The 22,342-nt window shown below is 28.2% G+C and overlaps 3 protein-coding genes across 3 annotated transcripts in view; 1 reads left to right on the forward strand and 2 right to left on the reverse strand.

Annotated features, from left to right (window-relative positions):
- The first annotated feature begins 1,186 nt into the window (after positions 1-1,186).
- Positions 1,187-22,342, forward strand: part of LOC126849975 (dynein axonemal intermediate chain 7-like) — a 28,419-nt gene continuing 7,263 nt past the window's right edge. The window contains exon 1 of the mRNA XM_050592479.1: positions 1,187-1,300. The gene's annotated coding sequence lies outside the window, so the exon portion shown is untranslated. The remainder of the gene's footprint in view (positions 1,301-22,342) is intronic.
- Positions 6,665-22,274, reverse strand: LOC126849575 (uncharacterized). The gene is made up of 26 exons (XM_050591537.1): positions 22,231-22,274; positions 21,919-22,156; positions 21,233-21,481; positions 20,950-21,098; positions 20,489-20,598; positions 19,956-20,148; positions 19,448-19,705; positions 18,992-19,186; positions 18,660-18,740; positions 18,144-18,205; positions 16,557-16,696; positions 15,397-15,645; positions 15,012-15,157; positions 14,748-14,857; positions 14,219-14,411; positions 13,523-13,771; positions 12,907-13,086; positions 12,738-12,818; positions 11,452-11,761; positions 10,765-11,013; positions 10,327-10,472; positions 9,950-10,252; positions 9,576-9,824; positions 9,056-9,232; positions 8,894-8,974; positions 6,665-7,076 (listed from the first exon to the last, which is right to left on the reverse strand). Exons 2-26 carry the CDS (start codon positions 22,129-22,131, stop codon positions 6,947-6,949), a joined length of 4,503 nt encoding a protein of 1,500 aa, XP_050447494.1. The 5' UTR covers positions 22,132-22,156; positions 22,231-22,274; the 3' UTR covers positions 6,665-6,946.
- LOC126850006 (fatty acyl-CoA reductase 1-like) lies at positions 12,026-16,925 on the reverse strand. The gene is made up of 9 exons (XM_050592577.1): positions 16,557-16,925; positions 15,397-15,645; positions 15,012-15,157; positions 14,748-14,857; positions 14,219-14,411; positions 13,523-13,771; positions 12,907-13,086; positions 12,738-12,818; positions 12,026-12,353 (listed from the first exon to the last, which is right to left on the reverse strand). The coding sequence occupies exons 1-9, from the start codon at positions 16,767-16,769 to the stop codon at positions 12,272-12,274; spliced, it is 1,503 nt and encodes a 500-aa protein (XP_050448534.1). The 5' UTR covers positions 16,770-16,925; the 3' UTR covers positions 12,026-12,271.

Consider the following 22,342-nt stretch of genomic DNA (forward strand, 5'->3'; position numbering starts at 1 on the left):
ATATATATATATATATGCCGTTCTGAAAGGATTAAAGGAGTATTATATGCGTCTTCGAACAGATAATTAATTGGGCATTGTTTTTTTGAAACAAATGCGAGATTGCTCAGCGAGATTGCGTCGCAATAAAACATCGGCACATGTTAAGCAACTATACCGTGTAGCCATTATACACGCATGTACACACGTGCATCGTATCGATGATAATACCGTTATCGTGTTCGCAAGCCTCCTTTGTGTTATCAAGCTTTTTTGTTACGTAATTTCAAGTTTGCAAGTTGATATAAATGCAATAGGTATTTTTTTTCTTTTTAACATTTTAAAAATCATTCTACCTTTCAATCGCTTTTTTTTCTTCATATGTCAGTCGATTCAATACAAACGTGTAGAGTAATAATTTTGTAATCGTTAAACGTTGCGCAGTATTTCTAGAGTTTTATAATTGTCGCAAATTATGCAAATTATTGCACTGAGAAGAAAAAGTTGTTGATTTGACTAAATGTGTTCAACTGATTATTATCTTTTTATTGAAATATTTAAGTATTTAAGTCAAATACGTCGTGTTAAATTTAATATGTCGTATTTAACTAAAATACATTATATATTTTAATTAAAGAAATAATAATCAGTTGAACACATTTAGTCAAATCAACAACTTTTTTTTCTCAGTGTGCTTACTTTTACGTTTCTAATTTTAAACAATTTCTATTAATATTTCTTTTTGAGAACATTGTATGAAATATTTATTTAAACAAATAGATAAATAATATCTTTTTATATTCTGAATAAAAATATCAAAGAATAAAAAAACACTTGACCCTTAGAATCTCTTAAGATAAATTACAAATGTTTATTGTTATTAAAATTAATTTTTTAGTATCATTAATACATAAAAAAAAACTCAATTTCCTCTTGCCATCCTTCTCCGCTTTCCTTTCTTTTAAAAAATACAACAAAATCTTTGCCACTTAAATGTTAAATGTTTCTTCTTATACAACTCGAAAGAGAAGGAAATAAAATTTGAACGGAAAAACTTTTGCTAGATTACCAATCTCTCCTTATCTATTTTTATTGCAATGAGAGTTAAGGATCCATTTTCGTTCATCATGCGTACGGTCATGGATCGGATCCATCGTGGATGCGCATGCGTCGACGATGATGTCACCGTTGTTTGCGTCGTTCTCCACACAGATCCATACGTTTCATCTGCGCGTGTATCATCGCTCATCTAATTAACGTAGCACATACGTCAAAACGCGCAAAACTGAACGCTCGCTCTCCCTCGGGCGTACACAATGTAGTAAGTAACACGTGCATTAGTTTCTATGCATACATATTATGACTGCATCTTATCTTCGGTGAGTCTGCGCATCGGTTCTTGTTTTTCGCTCTCTCTCTCTCTCTCTCTCTCTCTCTCTCTGTCTCTCTCTCTTGTTTTTATTTTTAGCTTTACATTGGACTTTAGTTTAACGAGGTGTATTCAAGGCGCTGTCTCTGTTTTAACAATTGCACAACGCTACTTGCCACGCATAACATTTACGAAATGTTTCTGGAGACTGAGGAATTAAAAAAAAAGAAAAAAAGTCGCGTTTTCTTCGCGACAGCATCACGTGCTCGTAAATGATTATTTACAGGGCGAATATTTTATATTTTGAGCATAAATGGGTGATATTAAATATGCATATATCTTGATATTAAGAAACAGCAAATAATGTGAAAGAATATTGAAAGAAATTAAAAACTTAAATCGACGCTGTTTAAAACAGAAATTTTAAAAAATCTTATATACATATACATGAGAAAAATATTCTCCCAATTTTAGGCGTGAGTTATAGGACGCGCGATTGAGAAACCGTTGAAAGGTATATCAATGACACGACTCGCGGAGACGCACAAGTACTTACAGATAACATAAATATTTACGCAGATATCGTAGGAAAAATGTTGATGCATATATAATGCACACGCAATTATAATCAAAAAGCGTTCACTCTTGTCGATTTTACAATAAACGAGTTGTTGAAATATCCGATACGTTAAAGTGTGAAAAATAATTCATACGCGAGGAGGATATCTCTTTCGACGACTTTTCTCAAAGAGGGGGGGGGGAGGATGATATCTTTTTCGACGACTTTTCTCAAAGAGCGGGCATTGTAAGCGAGGGAAACCACGTATCAGCAACTATGAGCGATTATAAAGCGTGTGAGAGGGAAACAAGTGTATCTTTGATGAAGTTTCGCCAACAATATAATATATCACCGTCATTTATTAATCTCGTTTACCCTTCTTTCTACATCATTTACGTGGGTTTACGAGAATTCAAACAAATTCTTTATGAATTGGCGAATGATAACGGATTTTTCCCATTTGCTTCTTTCTTTTTATTTGGTGTAAACACATTAACGTTTGAGAATCGGCGTTACAAATGCGTCTGCTCTATAATAAATATCACCTCAGTCTCTCTCTCTCTCTCTCTCTCTCTCTCTCTTCCTCCAGATGTCTTTATTTTTAATATTAATTTTATATTGCTGTCTAACTCGTCGAATTACGCCAAATTCTTACGCCAAGCTACTCGGCCGAATCCTGTCAAAATAAGCGCATCTTTTGATCTTTTCTCTCTCCCTCCCCTTCACCCTTCAATCTCCTGCTTCCTCTGTTCCTCGCGCTGACGAGTTGCATCATCGCGGAATTACTTCCGAGGAAGGCCAACCAGTTTAATTTGCATTCAGAGATTGAGCCGACTACGTCGTCCGTAAGCTAAATTAATCACCATCTCCTCACTGATCAACAAGAAGAACATTATCGACGTAAATAAACGTAAACAGATATTATACAAATGGAGGAATTAATAATATCATAAGCTGTGATATTAAATAGTTGTACGGATATGTAACATACATATTGATGTAGATATGTATATTATTATTAGATATATTTGCATATTAGGTGTAGAATTATAAATAAATGTAGAAAAAAAAATTGTTGCATATTAACAAACTAGCTTTAAAAATAAATGTAGCGATTTATAAAGCGTAGCATGCGTGACATAAAAATCGAATGAGGGATATGCGAGCGCGGGGAAAGCGGAGATCAGTCGATTCGCATGCCATATGCAGATGCAAACACATACGGGCGATAAGAATATCCGTCTCTCGTCGCGAATAAAGGAGGTCGCCGAGTGCTCGAATCATATCGGAGACACCTCGAGCCCAGAGATAGCGCCATAATTCGTACGATCGAGATCCGAGTTCGGATGCGAGTCGCGTCGTCAGATTAGACGAGATAATGCCTCTTGTACTCGGAGTATACACTTTGCGAATTTGTCCCTCTGAAGATTTTCCATTTATTAAACTAACGATAAGATTATATCATTATTGGAGTAGTTTATGTGAAAGTGCGCTTTTTCTTTTTTTCTTTTTGGAGATTTTGGAATACAAATAATAGAATGTCAAGTCATGTAGCTTAATATATTTCATTAATTAAAAGCAAATTTATCGAATATATAATAGATTTTATTTAACTGAAAATGGCTGTTATGTGAAGAAATGACGTGCGCATTTATAATTTGAATGTCTGCAGGATTTGACGTGAATGATTAGATTTCCACTGTGTGGAAATCGCGCGATATTTTATTCTAAAATGTCACCTTGCGCAATGGTCTTATTTTTGCAATGGAAAGGTGCATCGTGACGTCAATATATTATTTACTCGGAATCGGGAGACCGGACAGAGTTTAGCCGTAACTAATCAACGATACATTTGAATCTGTAATTAGCATGCAATTTCCTTGCAAAACATTTATCAGTATCTATTATATTCTCGTGACGTAAACAGGTTTAAACCTTGATAGGTTTATACACTACATAGATTTACATGTCGCATTAAAAGAGACACTTTTCATATCCTAAAAATTGGGTTACTTTCAAACTGCTGAAACTCGACGAGAAATACTTGTAAAAAATTAAAAAAGAAGCTTGAAGTTTCAATCATCTATATTTTTATAAAAAAAAGAAAAAAATTTTTTATATCACTTATAGCGTTAAAGTTGAAACTTCAAAAACTTTAAAAACTTTTTTAACTTTTTGTCTACGATGATTTTTCGCTAAGTATCGACATTAGTTTTAAAAAGACAGTTGTTTAAAATTTAAAAAATTAAAAAATTCATTTTGCAGAAATATTATTTTTTTATGAAACTTGAATAATTTTTAAAAAAATATTTTTTATCGAGTTGCAGAATGTCAAAAATACATAATTTTAAATAATAAAACAATGTGTTCTTTTTTAAAACACAGAACAAGGAAAATAAAAATTTTTTTAAGCCACCGATAGTGTGTTAAAATTGAAACTTCAAGCTTCAAAATGTTTTTTTAATTTTTTATCTATGATGATTTTTTGTTGTCTTTTAGCGTTTGAAAATAGCCCAATTTTTAGGAAAAGTGTTCTCTATTTTTTTTAGTAGTGTACATATTTTGCTAATTATAAAAAGATAAGTATTCAAATAAAATATTTATCAATCTATCTTATAAAATCTATCATATGCAAATTTATAATATCAAGAGTAGACAATTATTAGGTAATCAAAAGAAGACAATTTTTTTTTTCAATATAAGTAATTCTGCTGTGACAAAACATGTTTATGAGCTGAATGATAATGATTTTTTTTGCTTCTAATATTAGTTTTATTGATTTCTCGATTCCGAGTAAATAATATTTGTTCGGAAGTACCTTGTCAAATGATTCTTTTCTGACATACTCGAGAACGGTTGCATAATACTGGCGCTATTTTTATTCGAGCGTGGAATGCATAAAATCGCTTCTTGTCTATGCGTTCTTATATTGCTCAACAAAATAATGCACATTTCAATCGAGCGTTACGATCCATAAAGACTCTGCGCGCATCTTCAATAAGACTCATGTATTTCTCGTGCGATTCAACGTAAGTTTCAACAAAAATAAACAAATATTTTATTGCAATAATTCACGCGAAATGCAAAAAAAAAAACGTCAATGTAAGATAATAAATTTATATTATATAATCCAACAACAACAACAAAAGTTTAAGGAAATAATTATTCTTTATAGTTTTCAGATATCAGATTTTGATTTCGGAAATGTTCTATTACGTCACCATAATTTGATAAATGAAATGAACATGAAATCAAAGTTATAAAAAAAGATTTAATATAGTTCGCCATGTTACAGTTATACAGCTCGAAATTAAAAATATTTTTATAATAATTTTTAGCCCAAACGATTATAAAGATCAAGAATAATAAGATTTTTATATACCAAATATTTGGTTATATCGCATAAAGATTATAATTATTTACTTTGTAATTAACATTGAATTCATATCCAATAACTTGTGTAAAGTTTTATATTTTACAATTTTTATTAAATTTTTATATAAATATAAAATCTCGAAAATTTTATAATTTTAATATTCATCATAATAATTTCGTTATTTTGATTTAAATTTTGACATTAAATTTTTATTCAACGCTCTAAGAAACTTTTAAGTTTGTGTGAGTAATCGAAAAATATTGAATTAATTAATTGTTCAGGATTCTTAAACGATTCTAATTTACATTTTTTTCGCAGGATTTTTTATTTAATCTTATAAATATCATATTAATTTGAATATATTCGTAACAAATTCCTCTTAAGGATTGAAAGTTCTGATGATATATTCGACTTTTGCTTCCATTGGTTCATGAGCTAAATCTTCTTTCTCTTCAAAGCTTACGTAATTGTTGTCATAAAAGATACAGCCATCGTATACAAATTATTGAATTTATCACTAATAACAGATATATATAATTGAAGATTTCGCGGATTAATCTTTCCCGCAATTTGTAAACTATTTTCGCGATATATATTCTCTAGCCTTCTTGTTCTCTCGTTCGTACTCTCTCTTTTTGACAATTTATTGCCAAAGGATAAATAGGATAACGAAGAAGGTTAAAGAGGAAACACGATATTCCTATAATAGTATAATTGATGATTCATGGTACGCAATAATAATTTCGCGATAGTCGTGTATCACAAATATATAATCCTAAATAATTGATATTAACAGTCTTATTTTCTGCTCGATACAAGACAAAAAGAAGAGCACTTTGCACATAAAACTTGCAAATCAATTTGAGGTGCGATACGTGCGCGCGTATCCCGTTTTCTTATTAAAAAATTGATATAATGTTTGTTGTTACCAGTTTTTTTTTTTTCAACGTCGATCTGAGTAGATTTAGTAACATTTTTCTCTGAATTATGAAACACGTTTTCACAATTCTTAATCCACTGACGTTTTTTCATGGAAATACCGCATACATAAATGCGTTATATACGTAAAAGATTATACACCAACACGTTGTTTTCCACGGTAGCTTTAAAAAATTGTTTAATTGTGTGCAATATATTTTGGCGGAGGACGATGACATGAACCGTTGACTTAGAGAGAGAAAGAAAAAAAGAGTAGACAAATTAATCAAATTATACTAAATGTGCATATGTATTATATGTCGAAGAGATTAATGTTTAATTTATCAGTACCTTGGACCAAAAAGGCAAAAATATAAATAATATTAATAACTAAAATATTGTACTTTTTTTAAGATATTGAAATATTAAATGCGCGAAATATATTTCTTAAATAGTAAGGAAATTTATAACATTAACATAAAGTTATTTTTATTATTATATATTTGTATACATATATTGTTATCGTGCACCTTCTATTTCTATTTATTAAATTTTAATTAATGAAATATTTAAGTATAGATATTATAAGAATATAACTATATGTGACCTTTTATGTGAATCTATATATTATGATAAGAACCATGTTTTCATCGCTAAGATACTCAATTAAAGTAAATTTATCGTATAAAGCATACATACTTTGCAGTTTGGAAAATTACAAAGAATAATCTCAGCGTTAATTTTTTTATAAATCTACCATCGAATAAAAAGGTATAAAAAAATCTAAAATGTAAGACAGCGTGTTTTTACGATAAAATATCCATAGGATGAGTGCGATGAATAAAATCGTGGTTATTCTACTGAGCCAATCCATCCTGAAACACATTGAGAATATTAAACGTTGCTTCATTCTTATCTCAGCGATCTTCATATCGATTTATAATGAGGCAGTAAAGCAAAGTTTGCATAACAAAGCTAAGAAGCTAAAAAATGATAGTTATATAACTATGTTTAGTTTAGAAGAGAGCGAATTATGCTAATAGCATTTCGAAGAGGAATATTGACTTGAATTCGTCGAACTTGGAAACCGAGAGGGGAGAAAAGGTCAAGATAAGCACTTCACGAGACGAAGAATATCGATTGCGATTACAGGAATTACCATTAATTGACGCAGATTCTTGCTACATTTTACAAGGAAAACTAGCGAAGAAGTTAATAATGATTAAGTCAGTGATCGAATACATGGTAGATAAAAAGTGCTAAGACAGTGAAGAAGAAGAAGTGAGATAAGAAGTGTCTTGTGTACGTAATTTGTTACGCACATCGTTTTTTGCGGGTGATTAACAAAGCTCTTCCTTTTATATGCAACTAATAAATTTTAATATTTTTATTATTCCCTCAGAGATCACTTCATATAAATAGTTGAAATTGAATTCTTACAATTAGCAATGCAAATTTCGAATAATATAATATATTGCTGTGAACTAAGAATTTAGTCATAAATAGAAGTTAGTCATATATATTATCATTATATATATATATATATATATATATATATATATATATATATATACAATAATTGATAAATATGTAGCCGTATAAATACTACTTCTTATTTAATATAATTGAAAGATAAATTAAACTCGAATGTGTATAAAAACTTTGCAGCTTAACAGCGGATGACGAAAGCTAGGAGATAAAAAAGATTCTGGAAAAAGGAAGAGTATAAGATAAATTATAATCGTTAGAGAATAATAATATTATACTTATTGTTCATTTGTATCTGAAGACAGTTTCATTGAAGGAGAGAAAAAAATTGTTGACATAGATAGTTGAGATTATTGCTTAAAAGTATTGTAAATTTGTTATCTAAGTTGTATAGTTATAAGTACTCGCTATTCTAATGTAGCACACTTAAAATTAACAAAAGAAACTCCGGAAATAAGAATAAAAAAGTTTCTAGAACATACTCTTTTCAGGTCTTCCCTCATATTTTTTCCACGACTTGTTTCATTCATGACAATTTCTCTTGACGAAATTGAAAATTCATAATATATAGAAATTTTGACTGTAACATGTCATATAGGTGGATATTTGTACCACTCTGTTGCGATTACATCCACGAAAGAAAGACGCAAAAAGCTCAATAAACGCGCACATCTGGTTTTTCTCGATGAAACTAAAATTAACAGGCGTCTAAAAGTAGTTCGACCGGCGTAACAATTCGTGAAAATTTTCATCGGTTGCCAATGCGCGCGTATCCACGTTACGACCTAATTTTCAACCTAAGGATTCACAATTGATCGACCAAACAGTTGTGTACGTAACTTCGCGACGTCGAATTTCTGTCTTACCGTTATCTCTAATTTTTTATCTCTCCCTACTTTATTCTCCGCGACTCCAGTTTATTGTTATTAAAATCATAATAGGCTATGCAGAATTATATATATATTCCGATCTCGAAAATGATATCATCTTTCAATATTGGAGTATATAAGTAGTGACGCGAGTTTTGCAATATCATCATTGATAGAAGTTTCTCTTTTCAATCGCTCGTAATTTAAAGACTATTAATGTCTCTTGATATTTTTTTCGAAAGAAATAAAAGCAGGCCCAAAATTAAGCAAAAAGAAAATCTGCAATTCCGCGACCGAAGTCCGTTTTCCATTTTATAAAGTGCATGCTACCTCACCTTTTACGATGAAGCTTGGCCGCTTCTAGCTGATTCATGTCTTCTTTAAGTAAGTAAATCTTTGCGCCGATTAATCCATTTCTATAACAAATAAAATATGACGATGATAAAAGATGAAAAGTAGATGAAATAGATTTTTAATCGTACAATAGTAACACTTGCTTGAAATATTCTTCTATATTGAAATCATTGTAGGCAAATCCAAAATCTTTCTTATTTTCAGCGCTGAGATTATCGAATAAGGTTACTAATTTTTTATTGTAAAATTTCCATTGGTTTGTCAAAAAATATGACAAAGCATTATTCGCGATATATACTTTCCGCTGGAGTTTTAATAGCCTAGAAAAATAGAGTACTTAATTAATTTTTTTTTTTTAAATTTAAAATATATAAAAAATCCACGGAACTATTAGCTACTTTAATTCTCGTAATATTTATTAGCTTTTTCGGAATTTTATGTTTCTTAGAAACTTTTAATATTGATGAAATTCAAATATCAACATAAATAATTTTTAGAAATTTTGCTAAAAGATAATTAAAAGATTCTCGCTAAAAAATCTTCGTAATTAAGAGAAAATGCAACAATTATAGAACATTTTATATAGAGAAATAAATTAATAATTATACACTGAAATAATTGTATATAACAACTTTGAAAAAATTCTCTTTAAAGTAAACTTACATTGGACGTATGCCAAACAACTTCATGATTCCATCTATGAATAGTGCCGGCAGGATGTGCATAATTAGCACCAGTATGAAATACAAAGAACGGCTCGTAGTTATTGTAGTGCCTGGTGACCAAATGATATTATCGAGCGGCACTTCTTCCGTTATTTGGAATCCCATTTCGACAAGATTTCTTATATTTATTTTCTTTATATCGTACGACGAGCAATTATAAATGTGTAGTGTATCATCTTCGGTGATGCTAAATCACAGAAAATACACTATAAATATCGATTGTGGGCGTGATGTACATCTATTTAGCGCTTTAAGAAATAACAATAAACATTGATATGCGATTTTATTGTGTGAGAAAATCGGTAAGCATACGGTTTGATTCCACGTTGCCAAGCCACAATTATTATCGCTTTGATCGCCACATCTACAGGCATAAAATCGGAAGTGACGGTAGGATCGACGTAAAGAACTCGTAACACGCCCTTGCCACCCCCAACCAGCATTCCAACTGGACCATTGAAATTGTCAAGCCATCCTGCCAATGGATCTTCCGCTGCCGAAATGACTATGGATGGGCGGATGATCACGCAAGGCAATGACTTTGAGTAATCACTTATTATTTGCTCCGCCAATTTTTTTGTGAAGGTGTACGTGTTTGGCATTGTTCCCAAATATCTGCAAATAAAAATGAAACTATTTTAATGAAACGAAAGCGACGATGCGCCATGCGGTGTCTATGTAAAATTTACTTTGCTGTAAACGTTCTCAAAGTATGCTCGTCGACGCATTCGGCGACTTTAATCGCCTCTCTCCAATCCATTTCCGAGGGATACAGAGTCTCGTCGACTTCAAATTTGTCGGTTTGAGTGTACGTCGAGCTAACATGTAGCAGAACCTCGAATCACGCGCAAATTAAATGTTACGAGAAATAATATAGTGACATGATAAAAGGCGTAATAAATATTAGATTAAAATAAATAATTAATTTTTTTTTTTATTATGCTAAATACTTTGCGTCTTGTGATTTTAAAAGATTTATTAATTTCGGTAAAATTGAGTATTGATAGCTCTGAGCAATTGAAAAATCATATATAAATTATATGTAAATAAAATCAAAATAATCTCATATATTAATTATTTGCATAGAGAAATGCTGTAATTTTAAACTTAAATCAAAATATACATACCACCAGGTTTTTTATTTCTTTTGCTAAAATGCAAATATCACGCGTTGATCTTGTATTGTTGAAAATCGCGTCACGCAGGTTTTCGTCGAATCTTACGCTAGCTGCTACATGAAATATGACGGACACTTTTTCGATTAGCATTTCTCTATCGGCTGGTAGTAATCCTAAGCCCTCCATACTTACATCTGCGTTTATTGGAATGAGCTTATTAAAAGCAGATGGCCGCTCACTTCGCAAAACGTCAAAAAGCTAAAACCATCATCGATAATTATTAGTATATTTCATATTTCGTTACAATTTCATTCATTTTAAGAAAATTCAAGCTACACACTCAAGAAAATTTATAGTTTAAAGAAAAAGAGAATTTTAAAGTGAAAAAATGTAATCAAAAAATTTTATTTGAATAAAAAGATAAGAAAGAAAGATATCTCATATCTTATTGTTAAAAAAGTCCAACTGTGTGTGTGTGCGTGCTTTAAACAATTATTTGCTTTTGTAATTTCCAAAAAATTAATTGACAATTTTTAAAAATTTTTTCACCTTCCTTGTTACTTTTTTTTTAAAGAAAATTTCTACTTAAGAAAAGAAACGGAACATTTTTTTAACTTCCGAAAAACTTCCAAAGTTTTACTTATTTATTATTTGCCCAAAAACACACATACATATACATTGTTATCACAACTTTACCTTGTTATTCAACATTTTTTCAAGTCTCTCGTTGACGCTCAATCCCTTCTTTGGTCGTATCAAAAGAAATATTTCGGCAACATCAGGACAAGACCGCAGCAACTTTTCACACAGAACTTTGCCTAGAAATCCAGTACTTCCCGAAATTAATATGCTGCGACCAGCATAAAATGTTGGTATAAATGTATTTGCAATTTCCTTCATATTGAACGCAACTATTTCCGATAAGATAAATAAAGTAGCAGAAAATAATGTGTTTGATTGTAAAACAGCAAATAAGAAATAACGAAATGGCAGGATTTTATTTGAAAATTAATTTAAAAATCAAGAAAAACAAATCAAATTATTTTAAACTTAAGATAATTGAACTTGAAACGTGAGAGTCGCAGCACTTCGTCTTCGATAAAAGATAACAAGGTGAATGAGCACAACGAATTTTGTGCGCAGGAAATGACCTAGAAGCTATCCGATAATGATATGCTTAGAGATCAAAGGAACAAGTTCTTTCGTATTCATACATTGATCTACATATATCATGTGAGTTACGTGATTATTTTTGAAATAAATAACAGTATTGTAATGAACAAGCAGTTTATACATACACAGTTAATACACAAATAAACATATATAATAAATCTTCTTTCGTCTTACATCAAATACGCATACAATTATATTCATTTATTTTGTTATCTATTATATATATATTATAAACATTTTTTTTGTTTCTATTTTCTCTTTATATCGCATCAATTATTAATATTTATAATATATTAATAATATAATTATACATGACAATGTCAATCTATGATCTTGAAAAAATTCAAGCGCAGATCCATTTATATATCATCCACAGCATTCCAATAACAATGATAGTTTTCAACGTCGTAACAAACAGATCCACTCTAAAATAATTGCAGAATAAACATATTATAAATATCTTGATTATTTCTATAATATTTAACAATAAATCTTTTTAACTTTTATTATCTTCATTTCATACAAATTCTTTATGTATTAATAATCTTCTAATTTCTTGAAAATTCTATTATTTAAATCATATAATATTAATAGCGATATGTATTGTACCACCTATGTATGCGTGATTTAAAAACAAATTTAAAGTAAAATTTTTATTTTCATAAGAACAAAAGCTATTTTTACCTAATCTGGTAGGATAATAATCAGTCTTCAAATCTCTACTATTATTATTACTTAATAACTAATTTTGAGTTTTGCAATCAATGATAGCACACAATGTTCCTGTTTATGAAATATTTTACACTCACTTTTTACGATGCTTTTTGGCTGCATCTAATCGATTCATGTCCTCGTGGAGAAGATATAATTTAGCTCCGATTATACCGTCCCTTTATTTTATAAAATAAACATCTATAGCTTAATATTATCTTCGATATAAGCATTACTTAAAAAATTAATCTAATAGAAAAAATTTACCTGTAATAGTCTTCAAGATTAGCATTTTCATAATCATATAAGAACACTTCTTTTTCCTTGGATGAAATTGGAAGCTTTAATAATTCGAAAATATTTTCGTTTTCAAATTTCCATTCATGAGTCACAAAATGCTTCAGAACGCGATTAGTCACGTACACTTTTCTGTGTAGTCTTACTAGCCTACATCACATATTACACACACATTTACACAAACTGATTTATTAGTAATGATGTAATGTCATTTATAGTATTCAATTCAGAAATATATAAAATCTAATAAAAAAACTTCAAAAAAAGAGATATATAATTTTAGACAGCTATTAGCGTGATTGCGTTAAGAGAATATTTCTTTAATTAATTTTTTTTGTCTATACACTGTGTGTATAAAGAGAATATGCGCAAATTAATATTTTAGTTATTTATGTTAAAAGAAAACATTTTTCATTAAAAACGAAGTATTTTATATTAGATGTACGGTATTTTTTTCTGTTTTTTTTTTCCCCTTTTCTTTTTTCTTCTGATCTTACGATTCAATTAAATAGCTATATCTAATGGGATAAAAATAATCTGTTTATGTGTGTATTTTAGTGCAATGGCATGATGAGTTGGTACTTACATAGGCTGATGTCCCATAAGTTTTAAAATTAGATCTATTAACATAGCTGGCAATATATGCAACAATATTGTTAATATATAATGTGTAATAGAATTATCGGTAAATATTGTATTAGGAGTCCAAACAACTCCCTCTAAAGGTATGTCTTTTATGAGTTCACAACCTATTTTGCTAATTTCATGAAATGATAAACTTTTTTTGTTACGATTAGTACACTGGAAAACGGAAGGTCCAGAATCTGATGTAAAGCTAATAAGTAAATAAAATCACAAATTAATTGAATTGTTATTTATACAAAATTTCATAAAAATTGCATTAGGCTTTAAAAATATCTTTAAAAAATTTAAAATTTAGTGTAAGTTATGAGATATAAAATATTAAACATTCAAAGTTAACAAATTTCGGTGAACCAAGCATCGGAAATGAAAATAAAAGTTACGTTAATTATAATTAGAAGCATCAATTATGAGATAAGTTGAATATTTTATATAAATTGATTTTTGGAAATTAATCTCTAAATTCTAAACTTTTTAATGGAACAAAAGATTAACGAAAAATTAAGATGCACACTTCCGCTAAAATGTTGATTTAATTTTAAATAAAGAAAAAAAAAATTTTTTCATGGATATTTTTTGTAAGCTTAATGCACTTATTCATATTTAAATACGCATTGATATTTGCGTTGATAACTCGTACGTAGTCAATGCAAGCTTCCAAGTCACAATTATTATGCTTTTGATGACAATGTCTACTACTACTATATCTGGATTAATATGTTTTGCACCATAGAATACTCGTAATATTCCTTTTCCGCCGCCAATGAGTATTCCTATTATACCATTAAAGTTATCTATCCACCCTGGAATTGGATCACTTATTGTAGATGTTACTAAAAAATAAATTATATTTATTAGATAATTATTGCTAGACTATTGTTTATTTTAATTATATCAAAGTATTTTTTTTTAAACGCAAACAAACGTCTATAAATGATATATTGAAATAATTATAACGCATTATATGAGAGTATAAGGGATGATATTTTAATATAATTATAATATTTTATTTTTATTATTTTATATTATTTTTATTTTAAAATATTCTATAAAAGAGAAGGATATTAATATTAATAGAAAAATATTGATATTTGGCACATCTAAGCATTTCAAAAAAGAAAAATAAGATTTATTTCTAACATTTCGAAAAAGAAGAGAGAGCGACATACTTATAGAAGGTCTTATAATTGCACAACGTATCGACGAAGAATATTCCACTATTACAGACTCAGCTAAATTCTTCGAGAATACATATGTATTGGGAAAATATTCCAAGCATCTGTAATATTTCAAAATTATAGGAAAATTAATAGGAGAACGATTGTCATGATACTATGTGAATAAAAAAAGCATCATATTATTTTTAATTGCGCATTCCGCATACTGAAAATTTATTAAATGCGTATAATATGTTTAATTTTATTTTGTCATACTTAGCTGCAAAGATATTCAAGATATGCTCATCCAATGTCTCGGCTACTTTGATCATTTTCCGCCAATCGGCTATAGATGAATAAACTTTTTCTTCTACGACAGGAATATTTATATGCGCGTATGCCGTACTAATATATATCAGTGCCTTTAATAAATGTAAATATATGTAAAATAACATCTTTTTTTAAATAACAATAAAAAATTAAGAGCAGAAATTGACGTATATTCATAAAATTGGAATTAAATAAAAAATTGTGTTTTATGTGTATACATATATTATAGATTATTTTTCTATTTTTTCTGTTAATTGTTTAAGTATAATTAATATGGAAGATTGTGATTCACTTAAAAATATAAAAAAATGCAACATTAATTTAAACGTACTATTAGATTCTTCATACTTTGGGCTAAGATGCAAACATCTCTTGTTGATCTAGTATTATTTAAAATGGCGCACTTTAAGCTATTGTTAAATTTCACATTCGCCGCTGCATGAATTACTATAGTCACTCTTTCAGCTAGTGTTTGCCTATCGATAGCTGACAAACCTAAATTCTCTTCACTGATATCACCGGAAATCGGAATTAATTTTTTTAAATTTGAAGGTTGCTCTTCTCGCAGCTTATCGTACAACTGAAATAGAAATATATATTATGTACCCTATTTATTATAATAATTACCACAATTCTTAAGGATGTATGTGACACATATCGAAATACTAACAAAAGCATTAAAATTTCATAGATTGTTCTACTATTTCTTCTGAATATTTGTGCAAAAAGCTAAGCACAATTCTCTTAATGGTTTGGAAGTTATTTAAATTTAAAGTTACTATTGATTCTTGTGAAAAATCGCCTATTGTAGAACTTATTGACAAATTTGATAAAGAAAAAATATTACCAATAAAATAAAAATTTTCACATATATTAAGGAAATTCTAATAAATATTTGTGCAAAACTTGATTCAGATCCACTAATTCGTTTAAAAGTTATTCACTTCAAAAATTGTAAAAAAATATTATTTGTCTCTTTTTCTCTTTCTGCAAATTACTCGTTTTTCATTGTTTTTTACAGTTAATTTCAGAGGATATTCACGATGAAAAGTTTTTGCCATAAATTAGGAAAAATATTAATTACAACTATATTATTTCACGAATACGTCAAAATCTATATTATTTTGTGATACTTTTTCACAACCCAAATTTATTTTTAAAATTTTTTAAACAGTATAAACGTAAGAAACATGTTTTCTTTTTAATTTTGACAATTTTTTGCTACTATTGTACATCCAGAACATTCTTAAGGTATTTTTAATAATATTGCAAAAAAGTTGTAGAATATTTTAACTATTTTACGATACCTTAACGTTTTTATATATTCTATCATATACTTTTGAAATTATTAATTTTAAAATTAGTTTTTTATTAATTAGTTTATATAATAAAATTTTTTAAGGAAACTTTTTCATTTAAATGTTACAACAATTTTTAAAAAAATATGGTGTTGCAAAAAAGAATCTATACTTATCTATATAATTAACTTACCGGTAATTTTAATATTTTCTCAAGCCTTTCGTTAATGCTTAATCCTTTTTTTGAACGCATTAATAAAAATATTTCACGAACATCTGGGCAAGATCGCAGTATCTTCTCAATGTATACTTTACCCAAAAATCCTGTTGCGCCTGTTATAAATATACTTTGTCCAGCGTAAAACGAAGCAATCGATATGACTGGCTCAATTATATTCTCGTCCATCGTTATTAAAACGACATCAATATAAATAATTAATAATAACAATAATAATCAAAAATATACACAAGAGCAAATATAATCTCTTTTATGTTGATACCATTATTAACTAGTAGAATTTCGATGGATTGGATAAAAATGATAAACTGAGACCAGCCAACGATGTACGTTACTTAATCACCACCGTTTTATACTTATACAATACTGTTTAATATGCAGATTGTGTGACACTTTGTGTTAATAAAATTCTGTAAGATCAAAAGAGCAAACTTTTAGATTGCAATCATTATAATTTATTCTACATGTGCAATACGTAATTCTGCAAAAAAATTTCATCATATAATCAATTGTCATCATATAATCAATTTAAACAGTTAAAAAAAATATACCAATTTAAATTAAGTTGAATAAAATATTTATACATGTATAACTAAAAAATAAAAATAGCGACACTAATAATGATAAAGTATTTGAAAAAGTAGCAGTCATTCTAAACAATATTTTTAACTATTCATGCAATTAAGATGCATAATGTTTTACATCAAATATCAAATATACACACAAATCCAAAAGTAAACAATTTTTAATTTTTTAACGCTTTTTCTACTTTGTATCACTTTTCCTTATTTTACATATTCATATATTTCAACTTTTTCATTTATTTAATTTTCTAAAATATACAAAGCTTAATTTTAAGAATGCGTGCGAGAAACGTCTTTAATTTATTTCTTAAACCAACATTTTCTTCTTTTTTTTTTTGAAGACTAATTTATCAAACCTGTCATAAATTTTTATTTGTTTAGTTGGCTTATTTATTAGGAATTAATGTATTTATTGCGCGTTTATATGTTAAGTCGATTAATATCAACGGTTTTTGAGATTTCAAAGTTTTTTTAAAAAGTCTTTCTTTGGTATTCTCTTTTCTTTAATTGCAATTTTCCCTATTTTGTCTAACGATATTTTATTTGAAAAGTTTTTGTACACAAGATATAATTTAGACGTTGGGTATAGTACATAAAATGATAATGACATACGTCTGCAGTTCAAGTTTCCATATGCATTAAGTTTATCCATATTTATACACTCATTGACATATATCGTATGTTTGTTTTTTTTTTCTCCACAAAATACAATAGCATCTAATAAATTTTGTTTATTACAAAAAAAAATATATATTTGATTTGATTTTTTTAATAGTTACAAGACAAAATTATTTTAATATAAACATAGATGTAAATAAAGTATTAACATATATCAATCTTTATACAATTTTCTAAACATAATGATCTAGATTATATTTTAATACAATCAGAATGTCACCTATTAAATTGTCTCTTGTAGGGCAATCAATACACGTTCATATGTCGATGTAGATTCCACATATTATCCATATGAAGAAAATTCCGATCAATATTTTTACAATTCTGTCGATCCAAATCATTCTGTAATCATAAAAGAGATTAAATTAATATTTGATGCTAACAATAATACATTTGTATCAAATCATTATAATTGCAGCTCTTTCAAAATAGTTTAGTTAATTAAATCTATATCTGAAAAAATTTAGCTTTATTATATATTGTTCGAGAACAAAATAAGCTCATTTGCATAATTCTATAAATTTAATAAAGTTAATAAAGTTAAATAAATTAAAAAAGCAAAGTATTATATTGAAATATACATTTGCTTTTTCCTTTTCTCTAAAGATAAAGATGTAGGTATCTTGAGACAGTTATTCACCAATTGTTTCAAGTAATGTAAATGTAAATGTTTATAATATTTTTGCGGGAAAAGATATTTATTTCGTATGCGATTAAAAAAAATTAATGAGAAGAAGTCGAGGAAGCATAATGTTTTTTACGTAAACTCTAGGACATACAATCTCTAAAATCTTACCTTCTATAATGGAATCTTGTTGCATCCACTCGATCTATATTTTCTTTTAGAAGAAAAATTTTACTTCCAATTGCACAATTTCTACGACAGACGAAAATAATATTTTATTTGCCCACATAAATTATCGGTTTCGCAGTATTAGTCATATATACACAAAATTGTTCGTACTTTATAATTAAAAATGTTCTCGATTCTAAAATTAACTGTTATTATTTCTTAAAAATTAATATTTTTTTTTTAATAAAAACAAAAATAAGAGATAATTATAGTAATCTTCCGCTCATTTTCTGAAGATAAGTAAACTTTGAGATAACGGACAATTTCTTACTTACTTATAATATAATACTAGTGTGTTGTAATTGTAAATGTAATTTAAATCTACCGCAAATCCAAAGTCTTGTTGATTATCGGGCGGCACTTCGTTTGATAAACTTAATAATTTTTGATTTCGAAAATCCCATTTGTTAAATAAAAAGTACGCCATGGTAATATTGCCTATAAATATTTTCCTTTGTTGTTTTAGTAATCTAGAAATATGTAAACAATATTTTATTAATATCTTATAAGTGTATATGATTCTGATCTATTATATAACAACATACTTTTTTCTTATTGAGACGCAAAAAAATTACTTTAATACAAGAAAAATTTTTTCGAAGAAGTTTCTTTAAAAACGTCTCCCTATATTTCATATTATGTAGCGTAAAGTAAAATATTTTTAAGTGTTATTGTCCTCTTAATCTTCTTTAAGCTTAGATTAACAAATACATTCTGCAATAAAATCTTACCTAGGACTTTTGCCTGCGATTTGTAATAATCCATCGATAAATATGGCTGGTATTGCGTGCAACAGTAATACTAATATGTAATAAAAAAAATAATTCTGTGCTAAAATTAATCCAGGAGCCCAGATTATATCTTCGAAAGGATGTTCCGCGACGATTTTGTTGCCTATTTCTATTGCCATTAAACGTGATGGAATCCTGCTATGATTGGACGAGCAGTTGTAAACAAGTGGATGAATATTTTGCGTGTCGTTGTTCTTGCTAACAAAATTGAGAATAATGATAAAATAATTTACAGAAAAAGAATCTTATTATATAAATTTTTTACAATACATTTTTATTATATTTTTATTAAATTTTATAATTATATTTTATATATATATATATATATATATATATATATATATACACGTATATTTTTTATAATATATATTAAATAATTTTATATATGACATTCTAATTATATTCTTAAAGTAAAAAGTGATATTTAAAAGAATGCAATTTATCGTACTTCATCACGCCTCGTTTCCATCCCGCAACGATCATAGCTTTAACAACAGTGTCAGCTGGTATAAAGTTGTCAGAAGTAAACGGATTATTGTAAAATACTCGCATTATCCCTTTTCCAATACCGATTATCAATCCTACTGGACCGGCAAAGCTGTCCAACCAACCCTTTATAGGTTCTCCTAATGTTGGTGAAACTAGATAGAAAATATCAATTTAAGGAAATTTGATATCAATAAATTCGAATATAGATTTATATTACTGTTTAATTCAAATTGTAGGAGTTTAAGAGAAATATTGAAATATTTCTTTTATTCTAGAAATGAGCTTTTTTAATTTATCATTGTTCAATATTAAAAAAAATTTGCTCTGTTCTATAAAAAAAATATAAGTTATATAAACTTTAACTTTGAATGTGAATTTCATAAAAACAATCATGATGATAATTACATTTCGTCAGAATCATGATATGATAAATTACATTAAAATATTCTCTTATATAATGATGTATACATTTATTTGGCAATAACAACGTACTTATAGACGGTCTGCAAATCACGCATGGCAGTGATTTGGAGTAATCAGTTATCACCTGTTCCGCAAGTCTCTTGGTAAATACATATGAATTCGGCATTGTACCTAAGTATCTGTAAATAATCTCGAAAATGCATCAAAACTATATTCCAAATAGAAATGTACAAGAATGACATTATTAAAAAATATTAACATAAAAACCTTGATATTAATTTAAATATAATATCATTACAATATTTAATATTAATGTAAAAAATTTTCAAATCAGTTTGAAAAAGTGCTACAGAATTCTCTCAAAGACACGATACATTGACTATAAATATGTAAATCATAAAGAATTTAAATTTTATCACAAAAAATATATATAATTTTTATACTAGAAATACATATTTATATTATTTTTATAACTTGTTTATCATAACATATATGAAATAAAGAAATCAATACAGGAGTTTAACACTTACTTTGATTTAAATACTTCCAAGACATAATCATCCACGGTTGCAGCAATTTGAATCGTTTTCTTCCAATCGATTTCCTCCACTGGATATATAATTTCATCGACGACGGGTTTATCGACTTGTGTATAAGTCGAGCTGACATGCACCAGTGCCTTAAAAGAATGAAATTAAATTAGTGCAATAGTGTTTGCCAACAATTATTTTTAATCGTAATTAAAATTATCGCGCAGAGAATTTTCAGACAAAAAACACATCATTTTAATGCAACGCTCTCGCGATTACCTACCACCAAATTTTTTAAACTTTCGCCCAAAACGCAGATGTCTCTTGTCGATCGAATATTTAGGAGCACAGCTTTCTTCAGTGCATTATCGAATCTCACGTTCGCCGCTACGTGAAATATTATAGATACTTTTTCGATCAACGTGTTTCTGTCAGCAGATGACAAACCCAATCCCTCTACTTCGATATCACCTTTCAACGGAATCAGTTTTTCGAAACAATGGGGTTGTTCGCTTCGTAGTCTATCAAACAACTGCAGGATACAATATGCATAAAATGACATAATTTTTTTTGGATATAATTCTGACATAATGCATGTGTATACATGTGCACATTTTTATACACATCAAAATAAATAAAGAAATTATTATTTGTATATATATAAAACAATTTTATATCATATACAAAGTGGCCCACTTGATGGTACAAGTTAATAATGTTTTACGTAAAAGTTTCTGTTTTCGTAGAATTAAAAAATATCAATTTTTTTTTAAGAATTCTATTTGAAGCATCACAATTTTATCATTTATTATTATAAAGCTCTTCTCTGGACATGAAAGATATATTTAAAATATTCTATGAGTAGAAATCAAAGAAATCAAAAAATTGTTCTAAAATTTCTTAATTTGTTACATAGATTACCTTGTATATAATTTTAATTATTTAATATTTCTCTCATATATTACTTGCCGGGCTAGTCAGCATCTGCTGGAATCTCTTTTCGATGCACCTATTGGTCTTTGGGCGCATTAATAAGAATATTTCTTTTGTATCGGGGCACGATCTCAGCAACTTTTCTATCAATATTTTTCCCAAATATCCTGTTGCGCCTGTAATGAATATACTTTTTCCAGAATAAAATGCTGGTATCGATAAAGTCGATTCAATCGTTTCTTTGCTCATCTCTCTAACAATATAATTAAAGACACTGAAAATAAAATAGTGAGCGCTTTCAGTCAAATAGATTATAAGAAACGTATAAATTCTCTATTGTTATCATACCGTATCCGGATAAAATCACAAACGAGTCTAATAGAACTCGACGAGGACACATTCCTTATATTTGTAACATTCATTTACATTGCTCATCAATTTTAAGCGATATTAATATGTA

The sequence above is a fragment of the Cataglyphis hispanica genome, chromosome 5 (assembly GCF_021464435.1).
Source record: "Cataglyphis hispanica isolate Lineage 1 chromosome 5, ULB_Chis1_1.0, whole genome shotgun sequence".
Taxonomy (NCBI): domain Eukaryota; kingdom Metazoa; phylum Arthropoda; class Insecta; order Hymenoptera; family Formicidae; genus Cataglyphis; species Cataglyphis hispanica.

Bases quoted from the DNA above. Each gene is read 5' to 3' on its own strand.
- LOC126850006 (XM_050592577.1), bottom strand. From the start codon at position 16,769: ATGGACGAGAATATAATTGAGCCAGTCATATCGATTGCTTCGTTTTAC. The intron at 13,087-13,522 runs GTAAGTACCAAC...TATGTGATGTAG, and splicing joins CTTATGGGACATCAGCCTAT to GCTAGTAAGACTACACAGAA. The intron at 12,819-12,906 runs GTAAATTTTTTC...TATAAAATAAAG, and splicing joins AATCTTGAAGACTATTACAG to GGACGGTATAATCGGAGCTA.
- LOC126849575 (XM_050591537.1), bottom strand. From the start codon at position 22,131: ATGAGCAAAGAAACGATTGAATCGACTTTATCGATACCAGCATTTTAT. The intron at 21,482-21,918 runs GCAAGTAATATA...TGTATCCTGCAG, and splicing joins AGCAGATGCTGACTAGCCCG to TTGTTTGATAGACTACGAAG. The intron at 13,772-14,218 runs GTACGAGTTATC...TTTACTTATTAG, and splicing joins TGGAAGCTTGCATTGACTAC to CTTTACATCAGATTCTGGAC.